This window comes from Podarcis filfolensis (assembly GCF_964270895.1).
Source record: "Podarcis filfolensis genome assembly, chromosome: 3".
Taxonomy (NCBI): Eukaryota; Metazoa; Chordata; class Lepidosauria; order Squamata; family Lacertidae; genus Podarcis; species Podarcis filfolensis.
In genome coordinates this window covers 104,922,857-104,939,896 of record NC_139606.1, presented here as the reverse complement: position 1 = coordinate 104,939,896, position 17,040 = coordinate 104,922,857, and the positions used below count along the sequence as shown (strand labels likewise).

Sequence of the window (17,040 nt, the reverse complement as noted above, 5' to 3'; positions counted from 1 at the left end):
CAATTAAGGCAGACTATCAGAATAAAAGTAAATACAGGAAAACACAGTGTGTGTCAAAACATAAAACGAGTAAAGGCCAAATTCATGTCAAGACAGCATAAATCTTAATAAATGCATAGCAATTAATACAAGAACAGGATTCCTCATCTTGACCTTATTATCCCCATCTAATCAGCAGAGGCTAATTTTCACATAAATAACATTGTTAGGTCAATAAATATTAAACTTTTATGTCATGTAGGCTACTTGTGATCACATGTGCATATGCTGTTATCTCCCTTTTCAAACAACATGATAGTTCTTTTGATTACAATGCACAAGTTGAAGTGTGGCCAAGTAGGTGATGCTAAACACCCAAAACTCAAATAAAAGCTAACTGGTTGTTTTATTATCTCACTGTGTACAGAACATCAATCTTAGCCACTTGAGCACCTGTCAGAACGGCTTGCAGTGCCAACATATAACAGTGCCATCATGTCATGCTTTGCCCTGGCATAGCTTTTGCAGTTTCCTATCCTAACTGTGCTAGCATAGCAATTCCTGTGCTTGGCATATAAATTCGGCAATTATTACTGCCAGACAGGAAAGCTTCGTGAATTAAAAGAACTTCTCATTTCCTCTTGCAGGGTTTCTTGGATTACCAAGCAGTAAACCACCAGATCATAATTTTGCGCCTGTTGCATTACATCGTCCGCCTCATATGGAGAATGCAGTGACTAATGCGCCAAGAGGCAGCTTGGGATTGTTTACTCGTTTCCAGCGACAGCAACCTTGAACACAATGTCTTTGGTCTCTGGGTGCAGGTAGCAGACCTTTCTTGACCTCGGATACATCCAGCAAATGAAAAGGAGCAGAAGGACTCCATATCAGGCGGTTTGGACCTCTTTGTGGGTTTTTTTTTTTGAGGAAAGCAAGTTTTTTAAATGGATATTTGGAAATGGACCACCTTTTTAAGAAACAGGAATTCATCTGAAAGTAGAGCAAACTTTGTTTTGTTGAAAGTTCTTTTAAAAAGAAAGAAAAGAACCTTGCTATATTGCAGCTTTCAAGAAAATCATTGAATCCTGTTCTCATTTGGAAACTTGTGGGTTGCTATTATACCGTGCAACAGAATTGTCTGAGCCAGCTACTTTGTAAAGCTGTCTTAGTTTTTATATTACATACTTCCTGTTCAAAATCTTTCTAAGCAGTGAGAAGACAGACTGGTAATTTCTGTGCTACCTAAAATTCACCTATCCTTGTACATTATTCACAGAAGAAGTTTGGGGTGGGGGTGGGGAAATACATCCATCTGCTGTTTAAGCACCATTTTTAATCTTCTGTTGGGTGAAGCAGTTGCATCTTGCAGCCCAGAAGGAGAACTCTTGAATTTGCTTTGGAAGTTGAAATTAAACTGTGAAAGTTTTAATGTTCCAAATAATGTCACCAGGTTGCCTTTTACAATTTTCTTCCTTTATAATTTGTATAGATAAGTGTGTATTCTATGACATATACTGAAAGTGGGGGGGAGGGGGGAATGTAGCAATAAGTCATTGTATGTGGGTGAAAGCAGTTCCTATGCCTGTGCAATATTGCCCAGAGTTGTTAGCAACAGGGTCCTACTGCATAATTTCAGGCACTGTTTTGATCCTCACTTTGGTATATTTCTCTTTGTTTTTTTAAATCCAGTCTCTGCGTTTTGTTTTGTTTATTTTTTTAAGCACTCTGGATTTTGTTAATTGCTGCCTTTGTTTTTAAATAATATGAGAGATGACTGAGCATCCATAATGTGGAATGTAAAAGGACTACTGACTCGCTGCCTGGGTTTGAGGTCAACAGCAGCACAGTATTCAGAGGGTGAAAACTCCAACAAAAGATAGAGCAGGAACAAATTTTATTCCGGAAAAAAAGACCTTTTAACAGGTGGCACCTATTCCACCTCCCTTTCCTAAGGTGCCAGTAGGTGATTGGCTGCATTTATCTAATATGAGTTAGCTACTTTGTTTTGTGATGTTCCTTAATCAGGGCTACTTGTAATGTGATAAGAAAAACAAAAAGCTGAATCAAGGGCAACCTGCTGCAAACAGCTGAATTGTGCAACATTTTAAATTGTGCAGGTTGTTTCTGTAAGCCATAAAGGGGAGCGGTAAGGATTGATAATTCCCAAACTGTAGGGTGGGGCACAGTGGTATGCCATAGCAAAGGACTGAAATGCGTCCGGAAAACTTAAGTCACTATGCTGGACTGGGGAGAGTCCTGCGCATCTTTAATTCCCTCCTCTGTCCCTTTTACCCAATTTATCTGTCAATTTATGGTAAGAGGGAGTCTTCTGTGGGAAGGACTTGCTAGATTCCTTGACTCGGGTATGCTATGGGCTGCCAGGTACAGGAGAATCCCAGAAAGTATAGGAAGCTGCTTTATACCGCTGAGCCATCTAGCTCAGTATTGTCATTCTGACTGACAAGTGTGTAAGGAGTCTTTCTCATCCTTACCTGTAGATACTGGGGATTGAACCTGGGATCTCCTGCACACAGTCCTTCCCTACCTGACTCCTGACAGGCAGAAGAAGGAGAAATGTAAAGTGGCAGTAAGACCCTCTTAACTGCATCATTCTGTAGTTGTAAGGAGGATGCCTGCTGATTATTGTGGGAGCAGACTGAGAAAATAGGTGTATGGTAAAGCCCCCAATCTTAATCCTAGAAAACACTGTGTCCCATGTAATAAAGGTTTGGGAAATGCTGGGCAGAGCCCTGAAGACCCCCCCGTGGTCCCTTGCATTCAGATATTACATCAGATTTCGGAAGGAGTCTTTCAGACTTAGATTTGCAGTCGAAAAGATTAATAAATTGCTTTTAAAAAGAGCTGAAATTCTCAGGATACTGAATTCTGTACCCTATACCAAATTGGTAAAGAACCACAGTATGCACACAATCCCAAACTTAAATAAAAATGTGCCATTAAAAAAAATATCAAGTAAAATTCCACTAAACCAGATGGCAAACAGTATTGGCACAGATCCTGACTTCCTTTTTTTAAAAAAAGAAACATTTTGCTTCTGTAATATCCTTCATCACGCTTCCTGATACAATCCCTATATCTCAGAAGTTCCAATGAGTTCAATGAGGCTTATTCCTACGTGCGTAGATTAAAGGATTGCAACCTGAATTGCTTCAGTTTTGGGACATTGTTCATTTCATTTTCCTCCTATAAAATCAAAGCGGTTTAACCTGTGCTGTACCATGTTATGGTAAACTGGTTCATATGTGGATTTGGACTGAGTTTTTACTTTGCTTTGGGAGACAACTGCAAAATGAGCTTCCTGGAACTGCATAGTTGCTTAAAGGTTCTGGTTGCAAGTTCCCCTTATTCCACATAATTTTATTTGGCCATTGATCAGTTACATAAAATGGTGCAGATACTTTGCATAATACAATGGGTCAGCTGATTCCTGTTTGTAACTCGCTTCCAAATGCTACATCGCCAATTTCTGGTTTCACCAGTGCCACTGAAAATGTTGTAACCTCTTTTTTAAAAAACTGCAGTCTTTTTTGGGCTATATCAAATCCATCCTAAGTGCTATTATGTGCTGGAGAGTTTTGTCAACTTCAGCTCGTATGCTAGTGCCTGCAGATGCATCCCCTGTCCTGAATGTTTCTGCAGTAGATTATAGGATAAATCCAGATGATCAAAATAAGCTTTGGGGTCCCAAGCTAGAGAGAGGCACAAGCAACAATAAGCTGCTCGCACACATCACCTGGTGCATGTCTGTACATAGATGGTTAGTAAGATTGATATTGACAGTGCCAAACACCTCTTTGAAAACAAGAGACGAGGAAAGGGTGTGCTAAGATTCTGTCCAAACTGACAGCCATGATTTGACTGTTGCCAGTTCACTGTTGGAAACATCCCTAAGTCTTGCATCCAGGGACAGAGTCCAAACCACTTCATCCTCTTGTGCTTTTGCTATTCCAGATCCAGCCAGGGAATCATGTGCAGAAGAAGTCTTGTCTCCTTATCTGTATAGCCCTTATTCAGTCGGGCTGTTCATCTGTAAGCTCCAACGGCGATAATGTGCTAACAAGGGCAAAAGCCATGGTAGCTTTGTAGCAGCGTTAGTTTCTTAATTTTACTAGCTTTGGTGAACAATGTTGTGGGCTTTCTCCCCAATTTGTTTAACATCAAGCAGAAATTGCAACACCACTAATAGTAATTTTGCCTGTATAATTAATTGCATGGTACCCACATAAAGCTGGTTGACTGAAAAAGGCAAAGAAGCGGGTGTTAGTCTTAGACCATTCAAACTGATACTGTGTGATAGAGATTTTTTGTGGCATCCAAAAAACCAGGGAAACCAAGGAGTTCATTTCCAGGTTTAGCAATGTTGATAACACAGCTTTTACACCGGCAGTTTGCCAGTAATCTTTCAGCATACGATGGGAAACCTGTGTTTTTCGCTGGGAACAATTAGAAAGCTCTCTCTTGAGATCCAACTGACTCATATTAGTTGTCATCACTGTCCCATCGCGATTCCTTCTAAAATCGTTTCTGCCACCAGAATTAGTTCTCAAGAACTCACCAAAGTGTTTTCTGTTTAGTGCTTCTGCATTTGGAGCACTCTAGTTTTAATGCCTTTCTAACACAAGATCCTCCCTGCAGTCATGCTTTCAGTGGTTGGGATCCAGGGAGCTCTAGGCAAGCGCCTGAAGTGGGAAGATTCCCCTGTTCTTCATTGACATGCTTACAGAGAGTATTCTTTAGGAAACCATAACCTATTAAGAGTGGCTTTTTTGTGGAGGGAGGGAGCTAAGGGAATAAGGAGCTGCTTTGGGAAGGGGGGTCCTGAAAGTCGCAGTGCACTCTCTTCAGACCCCTATAACCTTCCCTCCCCCTTTTCTTATAAGGCTCGGCTGGCCCAGTGCCTTGAGATGTGTACACATTCATATGTGTTAACTGCTAGCATGGGAGTGCAATTAGCTTGCTGCCATGGCTTCAGGCAAACTTAATTGTAAGCCGAAGAAATGTGGTTTTTTTTAATAAAAAAAATTCTGTGAATTATAACATAAATCAGTAAATGGCAAGATATTGGCACTGTGTGGCCCAAACCCAAGCTCTCTTTGTTTTTCCAAGAAATCTCTGCCGGACATTATATCTTAAAATGCTGAATCAAGCAAGGCCCATTTTAGTTTGTCACAGTTCAGTGCAGGTTTTGTGCCTTGACATCCCCACAGTGTCCACATTAGACTTGTGGGTTTAAAAAAAAAAAACTTTTTCTAGAAATCCCATTTATATATCTATAACTATATATAATCCTGCCAAAATATTTTATGAAGAATTTTCTTTGGTTGTGGAGAAACCATATTCAAATTTCTTCTTAGTGTCTCCATGCTTTCCCCCCTTTTGAATGATTGTAAATATTTGAGTATTTATTAGATTAGTGCAGTCCTCATCTGAGCCAAATGTCGCCTCTGTGCAATGTTCCCTCTCTTCTTACTATGTCATGTAAGATTTTTTGTACAGCAGCTGAAGTAAAACGGATTGATTTCTCTAAACATTTTTTTTGGTAGAATTGACTTTGTTAAATACTGTAGATTCCCCTTTTCTTTGTAATTAATGCACTCTACTGTTCCATAATGCTGTAACTTGTAGAAATGTTGTATATTTATTTTCTGCTTATTTAAGTTCTTGTAAAGTCTCCCCCCCCCCCTTTGAATTGTACTTAGTGTATATGGAAATAGTGATTGATCAGTTTAGAGCACTGTCTACTAGTTTGGGATAGTTGATGCTATTTTAAATGTTGTTTAAACCCCTTGATTTTCTGTACCGTGTCTCTTGCCCATCTTTCTCTGTCTTGTTAAAATAATTGAAATATGAAGTGAAGGCAGGGATCAGTTTGATTGGGAAGGGCTTTTACATGTTCAAGGGCCACATCCAGCACTGCATTTGTGGCTTTTAAAAGGAGTTAGTTCCAAATAACTTTCTGAGGACCGAAGGCAGATTACATATTGGTTTTGATAAAGCAACATGCAGTGCTCTGAACTGGTCAGTCTTTTAAAAATGTCCAGGGAGCTTACTCGGGACACCTACTCACAGCATCCCCTCTCAAAAGTAGATTTTTGTTGCAAATTCATTAGGTGCCAGTTCACAATCTTGGTGCTTCCTGTTTCTTCCTACAATTGTGCTTACATTTAAGGGCCGTTAAGAACTTGTCCCTTAGCCTCAGTTTACGTAGCACAGGATATGACTTGTTACCTCATAAATAAGAAGTACCCACAGTTTATTCAAGAACTACTAAATTTTTAGTGGAAGAGAGACATTTTGCACCCTGGTTTATAGACCACTAGTTACTGTATGACAGGACCATAACATCAGGTACAAACATCAATGTAGCACTGATCTTGTACTGATTAATCACTAACATGTTTCTTAGAACCCAGCATTTTTATGTAGCATTTTTATTGCAGTTTCCCTGGCTTACTTGTGTTTTGCACTGATGAAATTTTGACAGGGTAATTGCCACTTTACTTGTGCAATACTGCTGTAAATAACCGCAGATCTTTTTTTAAGATACAATCTTTTATGTTCTTAATGAATTTTATATGAATAAAACTTTCAACTATTCATTGCGTACGTTTTTTATTTCAGTTTCTTTCCTAAGTTTGCTTGTTCTTGCACAGTTATAAATGAAACAAAGGCGATGAATTGGGCTTGGACACAATATTATTTGTGCAGACTTCCCTTATATACACTTCCCTTAATGTGCATAATCGGAAGAATCCTTGTAATGGATCAAGTAATGGAGTTGTCTAATGCAACTAGCACTTAATTACAGAAACAAGGTATAGAACTAAGCAAAAGGAAAACCATTCAAAGGGCTGCTGAGGGACTGTTGGATATGGTAAAAATGCTGATTTGTTCCCACGGGGGGGGGGGGGGGAGACCAGCTGACAGTGTGGTACTATTTGCTACACTTGTGGGAAGCTTCAGGGGTCTAGATGTGCTAATGGTCTTCCAGTGGAGGTGGTGGTGGGTTGGAGGAGTGTCACAGGGTAGCCTTAGATCTGCAGAATTCAGTGCCCTTCGTTCTGCTGCCATTCCCACAGTTCAGGGCTAAAAGGACATGAGCCCCTGGAGCTGCCATGGCTAAAAGGGAAAAAAAGTTGCCTCTCTGTGCAGCCTGCCCTGCTGCAGCAAACAAGCAATGTTTTGGATGTTGCAGTAAAACTGTCTTGGAATATCTGCCCTGCCAATAGGATTGCTCTGTAAAATGGGATATGGTCAAGGATTGGGTAGAGAGATTTTTCTTCCTTTTATAACATGGTAGAGAAACTGCAGCCTGTATGCCAACTAGATTCCCCAGGCCTCCCTATTTGGCCAATCCGACCACTCCCCCCCCCCCCCGAAATGCATCCACCTCCTGTCAGGTGTGGCACATGAGGAGAGACAGCTGCAGAAAACAGGATTCAACTCCCCATGCACAAGCTGGTCACGGGCTGCACTTGGGTGCACCAGCTAGTTCTCATGCTTTGGGCAGTATTCCCCCCCCCCCAATTGATCCCTGTGGGTCAGCTCAGACGAGTGAGATGACCTGCCTGTCACTCACCTGGTGGCATTATACTGTCAGCTGATTGACAGATGAGTGATCCTGTCAAAGCTGGCCGACCAAAGTGGGGGTATTAAATATCTAGCCCACCAGGCCCCAAAGGTTCCTTACCCTGTTTTATAATATGATGCTGCCTTGTTTGATTAGCAGTGGGTTCAGGACAAAATTTAAGGAAATATTATTCCATGCAGTGCTTAATTAAGAAGTGACTTGCTAACACAAGATGTGACAGTTACTAGCTTGGATGGCATTAGGAAGAAGCATTAAGACAAATTCTTGGAGGATGCCACCCTACACATGCTTCCTTGCAAGTAAGCACCAATGATTCGTATTCCAAAAGTAGACCACATTTCAGTAAATGGATTAGTAGCAACTTATTACCTCCTCTGCATAAGAACCGAAGGCCTAGTGGGTGCAGAATAATCCAGCTCACTGAGTCCAAAGATGAGGAAATTAGCTGCCGGGTGGAAGTCTTTCAGAATGCTGCTGCAGCCTGTAAGAGACATGGAATAGGTTTGCTACGCAGTGACCACAGCCAGGTCTACAGAGTCCAAAATCCTCTCATTTTCCTCCCTGCTGTGCCTAAACTGAGCAAACTGATGGTGCTGTCAAGGCTGGGTACACAGAACTGGACTGTTGCATATGACTTAAAATGAATGCTTCTGACTTGCATAGACAATTAGTGATGCCAAGCAAGCAAGCTCCTTGATTGGCTTCAACTCCTGACTGCTTACGTGTTTGAGGGCTTAATTAGCAAAGCACAAATGAGTAGAGCAGCCTCTGGATAATGAGAGGCCCTCAAGCAACATCAGTTTCATCTGGAAATTAGTGCTGATGTAAACACAAGGCTTTCTATCGCTCTCCGTACCCAGAGGTGAGTGGAATTGTCCCTATAAGTTACATAGAGAGACACATCCCGAAACAACGACCCAAGAGTTGTTGGCTGTGGTCACCAGCCATGACTCAGCCACCTTAAAAAGGTAAAGGGACCCCTGACCATTAGGTCCAGTCGTGGCTGACTCTGGGGTTGCGGCGCTCATCTCGCTTTATTGGCCGAGGGAGCCGGCATACAGCTTCCGGGTCATGTGGCCAGCACAACTAAACCGCTTCTGGCGAACCAGAGCAGTGCACGGAAACGCCGTTTACCTTCCCGCCAGAGTGGTACCTATTTATCTACTTGCACTTTGACGTGCTTTCAAACTGTTAGGTTTGCAGGAGCAGGGACCAAACAACAGGAGCTCACCCCGTTGCGGGGATTCGAATCGCCAACCTTCTGATCGGCAAGTCCTAGGCTCTGTGGTTTAACCCACAGCGCCACCTGTGTCCAACCACCTTAGTCTCAGGTAAAAACAACTTTTCAGCTTGGGCTCAAATTTTGCTTCTGGTGGTAACGAATACCAACCCCTGAAAGAGGTTCACCAAGCGCTTTCTGCCTTATTAATACGGCCCAGCTTGCCCTTCACCCAATGCTGGCTACACCATACAATGCTAACACAGAGTTCTCGTCCTGTGACTTGTAATGTGGTGGGACACATATTAACTTGACCCTTCTCCTGCCTGTTGAATTTCCCCCCACAGCCTCTCCCGGCTGGCCTGTTTGCTCCCGATGTTCCTCTTGGGCAGCTCTGAGGGCTTATCCACACTTAACCTTTTTGCTCCATGATTTCTAGGCACAGGCCCACACTTTCCCAGTCTGTGTCCAATGGCATTCTTTTGCCTTACCACTTTCTCCAGGAAAATCCAAACTTCATCACTGAATCACAGCAAACCTCAATTCGGGTTGTCTGCTGCAATTCAGCAGCAAACTGGGTTTTCACAGGAAAAGTGGAGGGGTTAAAAAAAAAGCCAAAAGCCCTCAGACACAGATTTGGAAAGCCCGGAACTGTACCTAGAGATATGGAGCAGAGGTGGATGAACCCTGAGTTTGGGAATAAATGGTGGAGTGGGAGGGATTACTTTGAATGTCCCAGCTGCACTGTCAGAGGTAATACGCCTCTGAATGCCAAGTGCTGGGATCTGCAAGTGGAAGGTTTGTTGTTGCACTTGGGTCTCGTTTGTGGGCTTCCCATAGGCATCCGGCTGGCCACTGTGAGAACAGGATGTTGGACTTAAATGGGCCTTTGGCCTGATTCAGCAGCCAGGCTGCTCCTATGTTCCTGTTATAGTGGAGAATCGGTGGGAGGTTGGACAGTTGAGCACAACACCAGCCCTGCACAAAACCCCCTCATTGCCATCAATTGTGAAGCAAGCAAAATGTAGCCCTGCTCATAAAAGTGTGAAGACATGCCCCAGCCTTCTGTATCCATGCAAGGTCCCCCAGGGTATGCTCTTACTCAAACTTAGCATAGCGAGTGAGTCGTGTGTGTGGTTTTTAGTCTAGGAAGCACCATTCCATTCCTAGACAAGAGTGTGAGCTGCTTCCAGAGGACCCTGCTTAGTCACAAAGAACTCAGCAACCTGTTTGCAGTTCACATGCTCAGTCCCACACAGTCACACCCTGTTGGGCAGACAGACTCTCTTGCTCTGGATGCAAGCTCATTGTTTCCCAGCACTAAACATGCACACGCAGACAATCTGCATGGGGCAGGGACATCCGCCGTATTTTTCGCTCTATAAGACGCACCAGACCATAAGACGCACCTAGTTTTTGGAGGAGGAAAACAAGAAAAAAAATATTCTGAATCCCAGAAGCCAGAACAGCAAGAGAGATTGCTGTGCAGAGATCCCTCTTGCTGTTCTGGCTTCTGGGATAGCTGCGCAACCTGCATTCACTCCATAAGACGCACACACATTTCCCCTTACTTTTTAGGAGGGAAAAAGTGTGTCTTATAGAGCGAAAAATACGGTATGTGTGGCTTCTGCTCTCTTTATTCCTGTGCTTCTGTACTGCACTGCAGTTTTAGACTGCCTTTCCAAGAATAGATCAGAGGGCGGTTCACAAAACATACTCTGCAGCAGAAGCAGAACTCACCCAAGTGATTATGAGTGATATTCACTCATATTATTATTATTATTATTATATATATATATCTGTAAACGTTATGCAAATAGTTACATTATTTACCACTTTGTTTTTGTCACTTCCCTTCCATTTAAATGCACTGAAAATAATTAACCCAAATTATTACATAATCCATCATGTAGGTTTTGGTCGTGGTAGATAACAAGTTGAATAACGTGGGCTTTAGCAGGAGTCAATCTGTAGCAGAACAGAAACAACACTGATTGCAACAAACCCAGTAGCGGAATAGAAACAACTACGCAACCAGGACAAGACAGAGATTGCTGCCTCCTTCCTTCTCCAGCCAGGGCTGGTGGGTACAGCGGAATTCATTCTCTAAAGTACTTGGGTCCCTGGTCCTTCAGGACTTTATTACATGGAAGTGCTTTCTTGACAGGGGCCGGGGGGGGGGGAGACTTAGCATGTCAAGCAGTCCTGAGCCAGATCTTTATCGTCATTTATCTACTTCATCAGGAGCAAAGCGACTCCTTTCGCCTGCAGATAGGAAATTAACAGGCACCGCCGCCTTGATCTGAAACTAACAGGGTGACCTCAACAGAGGCCCATCAAGCATTTTTTTTAAACAAGTTCTTTTCAGCTATTCTTAACCAGTTTTGGTTTGTTCCTATCTAGTCCAAGGGTAATGAGAGCTAAAAAAAGTAATGAATTCTACCGCAGATCTAAGCCACCAGCCTGCAAAATACTCTCTTGCTTTTATTACGAAGCATAACACATGTGGAATTCCAGCTTCTCATACGATGGCCAGTGATAAACATCAAAATATCAGAGCCTATGTGAGGGTTTTTTTAATGTGACTCTTCAGTCTTTTTTCCAGTTTACAATTGCTTTTCTCGATTCTTGAGTTTCTCGGTCTCTAAGTGACGGGTCTAATTACAGGTAGGTAGCCGTGTTGGTCTGCCATAGTCCAAACAAACAAACAAAAAAATTTCTTCCAGTAGCACCTTAGAGACCAACTAAGTTTGTTATTGGTGTGAGCTTTCGTGTGCATGCACACTTCTTCAGATATGGGTCTAAGTTAGGTGTAGTCAAAAAAGTTTTTTTTGGGGGGGTTACACTGAATTTGTACCCCCCCAAAAAGCACTCCCCAATCCACAGGGAAACCCACCTTATTGTCACACTGCTCATCAGTTTGCGAAAGGAGAATTCCCTGCCTGCAGACAGGCAGAAAAAAAGGCTCGCCCTTCCAAGCAGCTGCATTTTGGTGGGGAAAACAGAGGGAGATAGGGTTTCAGTCGGCCTGCCTGCACTTTGCTGAATCAGCAGGCTGTCTGGGCTCTGGCAGGGTTCCCTCATCAAGGAGCCTGCAGCAGCCTCCCTTGCTCCATTATCACCAGCCAGGCAGCCACGATTCCAGGACCTTGTGTGAAAGGAAGCATGGCCCTGGGAGAGGGAGAGAGGCAGAGGAGGACCCACTGGTTTGTTTACTAGCAGAGGGGCTCTGTGAGGCATGAATGCCCCCTGACCTGCGACAGAGCAGGGGGAAAAGACATCACATTATAGGTGTTTTAAGTGCAAAAGAGCTGTGTGGTTTTTTAAAATCAAAAGCATTTGCCCTGATTTGCTTGCACAAAGCTTAAACAGAGGTTAGATTATAGCCGGTCTCTATTGATCATTTATTCTGATATGTTTCTGAAGGCTTCAAGCATTCATCCCGATTTGTTTCTGGGGTATTTCCAGGTCTTCCCCCTTAATCAGTTGCTCATTCTACACTTTTCAACGCAGTTTTCCTGTCACTTTCCAAATCGCAGAGTTCCTTTTTCAAAGTCGATTAGTCGCGCTAGGGCAACAGACACAGCACTTTAATGGCACAAGCCAAACATTTCCTAGGATATTCTTGAATGCCTCCTGCAAAAAATTGATGGTCTGGAGGCACCTCATGGCAATTTCTTGACAGGACCAAAATTTATGTCTAACCACAGGGTGGGGTAATTTTCCTGGCTCCCATTTCATTCTCCAGAATGGGGCCAAAACTTGCTTTCAGATTTTGTTTGTTTGTCTGTTTTAAACAAATTAAACATCAAATCTAAATCAACAAGGCATATTGGCCTCGGCAGACTGCTACTCATAACATCACAAGTGGACAAAGGCATATAGTTTGGGTCTTGCAAACTGTCCCCATCCCCAGGTGACTTTGTGACAGAAGCAAGGTTAGCAAGGAAGTCCCGATCTGCTCCAGAAACTGTTCAGGAAACTCTGAGGCCCTTAAAACTTTCTGTGGTGCACTGATGGTGCCATAACCAGGAACACAGACTAGATGAGATTGTCTTCCTATTACCATTGTTATTTTTGAACTATTTATTGGAAGTGAATGAGGTACAGGCTGTAGAGAGGTAGACCCCAATCTCATGATGAGGAGCAGGCTTCGGCCTTTTAGGCCTTGCTAATCCACTGCACCCACAACCCCTCAATCAGTTTTTGGACACTGCCTATATTAATGTATTTACCTCTGATTAACTCTGAGTTGGATGCACAAAGGAAGAGGTCTACTCCTTGCTACTCTAAGGATGCATTGGGATGTGAGGATTATTGTGTTAGTTCGCCTGATTATAATGCTAGAACTTCCCCTCTGGTTTCTAATGTTTCTTATGCACTGCATGACCTGCTGGATTGTGGAATGGTGGCTTTTTGGTCGATATTTGACTGTTCCCCTGTGATTCACCCATGAAAACGGCAGGAAAGACCCAAATTGTGTCATAAAATGCATTAAAATAGCAGAAAAGTTACAGCGCAAAATGCCCACGATTTTCCAAGTTAATGAAATTGCAGGCAGATTTTTCTTTCCTGGAAGCAATTAACACGGAAATGAGTGCTAAATTTCTACTACAGTCCCCTAGATCTCCAGAAGTTTAGGCTGTGCGAAGAATCACAGAAAATGTGGGAATTATCAGATAATGAGACATCAGGAGGACGGAATAAAGAGCTGTCTGAATTCAACCTGGGTAGCAAATGACTACACCCTGATTGAATACTTTTCTTTCTTTCTTTCTTTCTTTCTTTCTTTCTTTCTTTCTTTCAATTTTCATGGAGCAGACAACAGGAATCATACCAAGGGTGAGTTAGCTTGCCCTCGCCCCATGCTTGAGTTATGGAGGAAGGCTCTGCCTCATAAAGTGCCATGGTTTCTTACAGAGTATCATGTACCTAATCATAAAACACTTCAGCAGAGGTGCAGTGTAATATGCGACCTGCTCCTCGCTTAGGCCCAACTATTTTTTAAAAAGCTTTTGACAGTTGTTATAACAGCATTTGTATTCCATTAAGCCCTGTCAAGAGTGATTTCATGACCCAGCACTGCAGCAGGTAGTGGCAACAGCTGTGGAGCAGGGCGAAGAAGCCGCTCTGTGACCAGAGCCCTCACAGGTGCTCAGGAAATGGCAGCAGCGACTCATGTTTACACAGGCAAGAAATCCTCCTTGCTCCAGATGCAACGGCACAGATAAGGGTGTCCTCTCTGAAACCCCAGTTTACCATTGTGACCTATGGAAGTGGAGAACAAATCAGGTGATAAGCTGAAGTGGGGCTGAAGGGATTCTTCATACACTAGGGTTTTGGGGGGCGGCAGGGCGGGTTAGGTGTACACATAACACTTCTTAAATTGACTTATTGCTGAAAATAAGTGTTGCATATTTTTTTAAAAAAAGTAAAATTTCACTTTAAAGAGTATACCTAAAAGTATAATGCATTACTTAAGGGGAGTAAAATTCACTTGGAAACATGAATCATACAGACATATTCAAAGCACTGGGTGATGGTGACTCACTTGAAACTTAACCCAGGCAAAAATGGAGCTGGGCTGGTTGTTTAGCAGTCATGAGACAGGGGAAGCCATGGAATTGCCTCATTTGAACATTTCCCCCTCATGCTTTGCAGCTTGGGAGTGTTTCCGGATCTGGGCCTCTTTCTGGATTCTCAGAGGGAGGCATGTGTCCTGGTATCTCTTCCTGAAAATAAAGGCTCTTTTCATGGCTGCGCATGCCCCCTTGGCTGATGCCCTCATGATTAATAAAATATGTGTAGCTGCCCTTCTGGGTGACTTGGCCATTACAGAGGACTGTCCTCGGTTTGAAGGAATCATCTATTTGAGGACTGTCCGGTTCAAGTCCAGTTTAAGGATAAAGAGCCATGAAGATCAAGAACCATAAGAAGGGGGAACAAGGGACTTGAAGCTGCCCATCAACTGAGCTGTTTGGTACACAGGTCACCCAGTCATGATATTCCACACAAAGCTGAAATGCATTGCATCCCTATTTAAATTGCAGAAATTGTTTGTTTAAATTTGCACCTATACCAATGAAACAGCAAATGCAAAATGCCTGCACATCTATGTCCTCTTTTTCGCTGATGCATAAGTAACCACCTTAATGAAAGTTCAGTTTGTCTTGCATGCAAAAGGTCCCAGACTTGGTCCTAGACATCTTCCTGCCTAAAACCCCGGAGAGCTGCTGCCATTCCATGTTGGCAATACTGAGCTTGATGAACCAAGGGCCTGACTTGGTTTAAGACAGCTTCCTATGTTCCTAGCGAGCGTTAGCTGCCGAGTGCACATGCCTCTACTATTACAAGACCTCCACCAGTTACTAATTTGTTTCTGGGCGAAATTCAAGGCATACGTCATTTTCTTCAAAGCCCTTTATAGACTTGGTCTGAGGAGGTACCCAAGGGAGCGCTTGCTCACATACGAACCTCTCTCCAAGTATTTGAGGTCCAGTTTATTGCAGACGCCAACTCCATCAGAAATCCGGCAGTCTGTAATGACTAACGGTGCATTTTCCATTGTGGTCCTGAGTCTATGGAACCTGCTGCTATCAGAGAGTCACCAAATTCTAGAGCACGGGCCCTACAGATGTATTGCTTTTATTTAGGCAAGTGTTGGATCTTGAGCCTGGACTTTACTTGTGATTTATTTTTTCCCCTGCCGGTAGAGAAAAACTGCTGACTCAGTTGTTATTAGTCTTTTTTTAAAACCTCCACATTTAAAACTCTTCTGAACTGAAATGCAGATAATTGTTTTTCAGATAAATACAAGCGAGTAGATAGAAATGGGACTGTGGGAATGGAACTGATCTCACATCCACCCCCAACCTCATAAGATCCTGAGCAGAGAGAGCATATGGAATCATTGTTGTCAACTATTGCAAGCCACCACAATGTTAAGTCTCCTCTCCCGCACAGGAACAAGGAAGGAGTCAAGTGAAGCTGTTTGATTTCCAGTACTGCGTGAATTACAGAAGCTCCTGCAATGCTCCTGGGGCGAGGCCCCTGACTCAGCCTTTCCTGCTCAGCTCAGGGATCAAGTCAAAGCATAGCCCAGGGGCCAAGAGAACACTGGATCGTCTGTAGCTCTGTGGTGGCTGACAGGAGCAACATGAAAAGGACACACAGTCTCCAACAGCTGTCAAAGGGAAATACTCTTGTTTTACAGAGAGCTCACCACTCCACAGCTTGTGCAGAGAACAAACAGTATGTGCAAGGAGTCTGGGGACTGGCACGCTCCTCTGATGGATGCTGGAAAGTTTCGCTTCAAATATGCATTTCAAACCCCTCCTCAAAACCCACCTTTTCCAAGTAGCCCTTGGCTCATCTCTTTAATTCTCATTCCCAACTGTAAGCAAGCTTTTAAGGACGTGAAACAAAATGTGTTCACGTTCTTAGGAACATAGGAAGCTGCCATGTTCCGAGTTGGACTATTGGTCGAACTATCAGTCTTTCTCAAACTTGGGTCCCCAGCTGTTTTTACACTACAACTCCCATCATCCCTAGCTAGCAGGACAAGTGGTCATGGATGATGGGAGTTGTAGTCCAACAGCACTCGGGGGCCCAAGTTTGAGGAACGCTGATAGCTCTACTACACTGACAGTGAGCAGCTCTTCAGAGTTTCTGGCAGGGAATATCCCAGTCCTACCTGAGGATGCCAGAGATTGAACCTGGAACCTTCCGCCTGCAAAACAGATGTTCCACCACTGAGATTTTTTAAAATGAAAAATTTGCATAGAAATTGCATCCACTTTTGCACATGCTCCCCTAAGAAAAGTATTTTTGTTATGCTTTTCTGTTCACCTGCCTATAAAATATGACCTTTTTGTGCATTTCTCTAGCAATTTTTGAACTGAAACAGCATCGCAAAATTTGGAAAAGGGCACGATCCGATTGTTAACAGCATTCTGGTTGACACGTAGGTCCAGAGACTGCAAATTAGGCTAGTTGACTTCAAAATGAATGCTGAACGAAATTCTCTCCCATCTCAATTATTCGGGTAAATGCTGAGCTATCTTGAGAAGATGTGCAGGAGTGGAGTGGTAGAGGAAACACAGTGTTTACTAGTCACTGATGTCCTGTCTAGCTCTATAATGTGCAACATGTGGGGGAGGCCTCCCCTGAGAGTTGTGGGCAGTTGCTGCGAGCAGCTGGATGGAGGCGCCAGTTCCATCTCCAAGCTGGC

At 43.2% G+C, this 17,040-nt stretch overlaps 1 protein-coding gene and 1 long non-coding RNA gene across 14 annotated transcripts in view; one reads left to right on the top strand and one right to left on the bottom strand.

Moving 5' to 3' along the window:
* BCL2L11 (BCL2 like 11) overlaps positions 1–6,597 on the top strand; it is a 90,912-nt gene extending 84,315 nt beyond the window's left edge. For all 9 annotated transcript variants that reach the window (XM_083605597.1, XM_083605595.1, XM_083605596.1 and 6 more), the window contains one exon: positions 627–6,597. In XM_083605597.1, coding sequence (XP_083461723.1) covers positions 627–775 — 149 coding nt within the window. In that variant the 3' untranslated portion in view covers positions 776–6,597. The remainder of the gene's footprint in view (positions 1–626) is intronic.
* LOC310758809 overlaps positions 1–17,040 on the bottom strand; it is a 260,702-nt gene that overhangs the window by 20,545 nt on the left and 223,117 nt on the right. For all 5 annotated transcript variants that reach the window (XR_014545938.1, XR_014545939.1, XR_014545940.1 and 2 more), the window contains one exon: positions 7,961–8,072. This is a non-coding gene — a long non-coding RNA (uncharacterized lncRNA). The remainder of the gene's footprint in view (positions 1–7,960; positions 8,073–17,040) is intronic.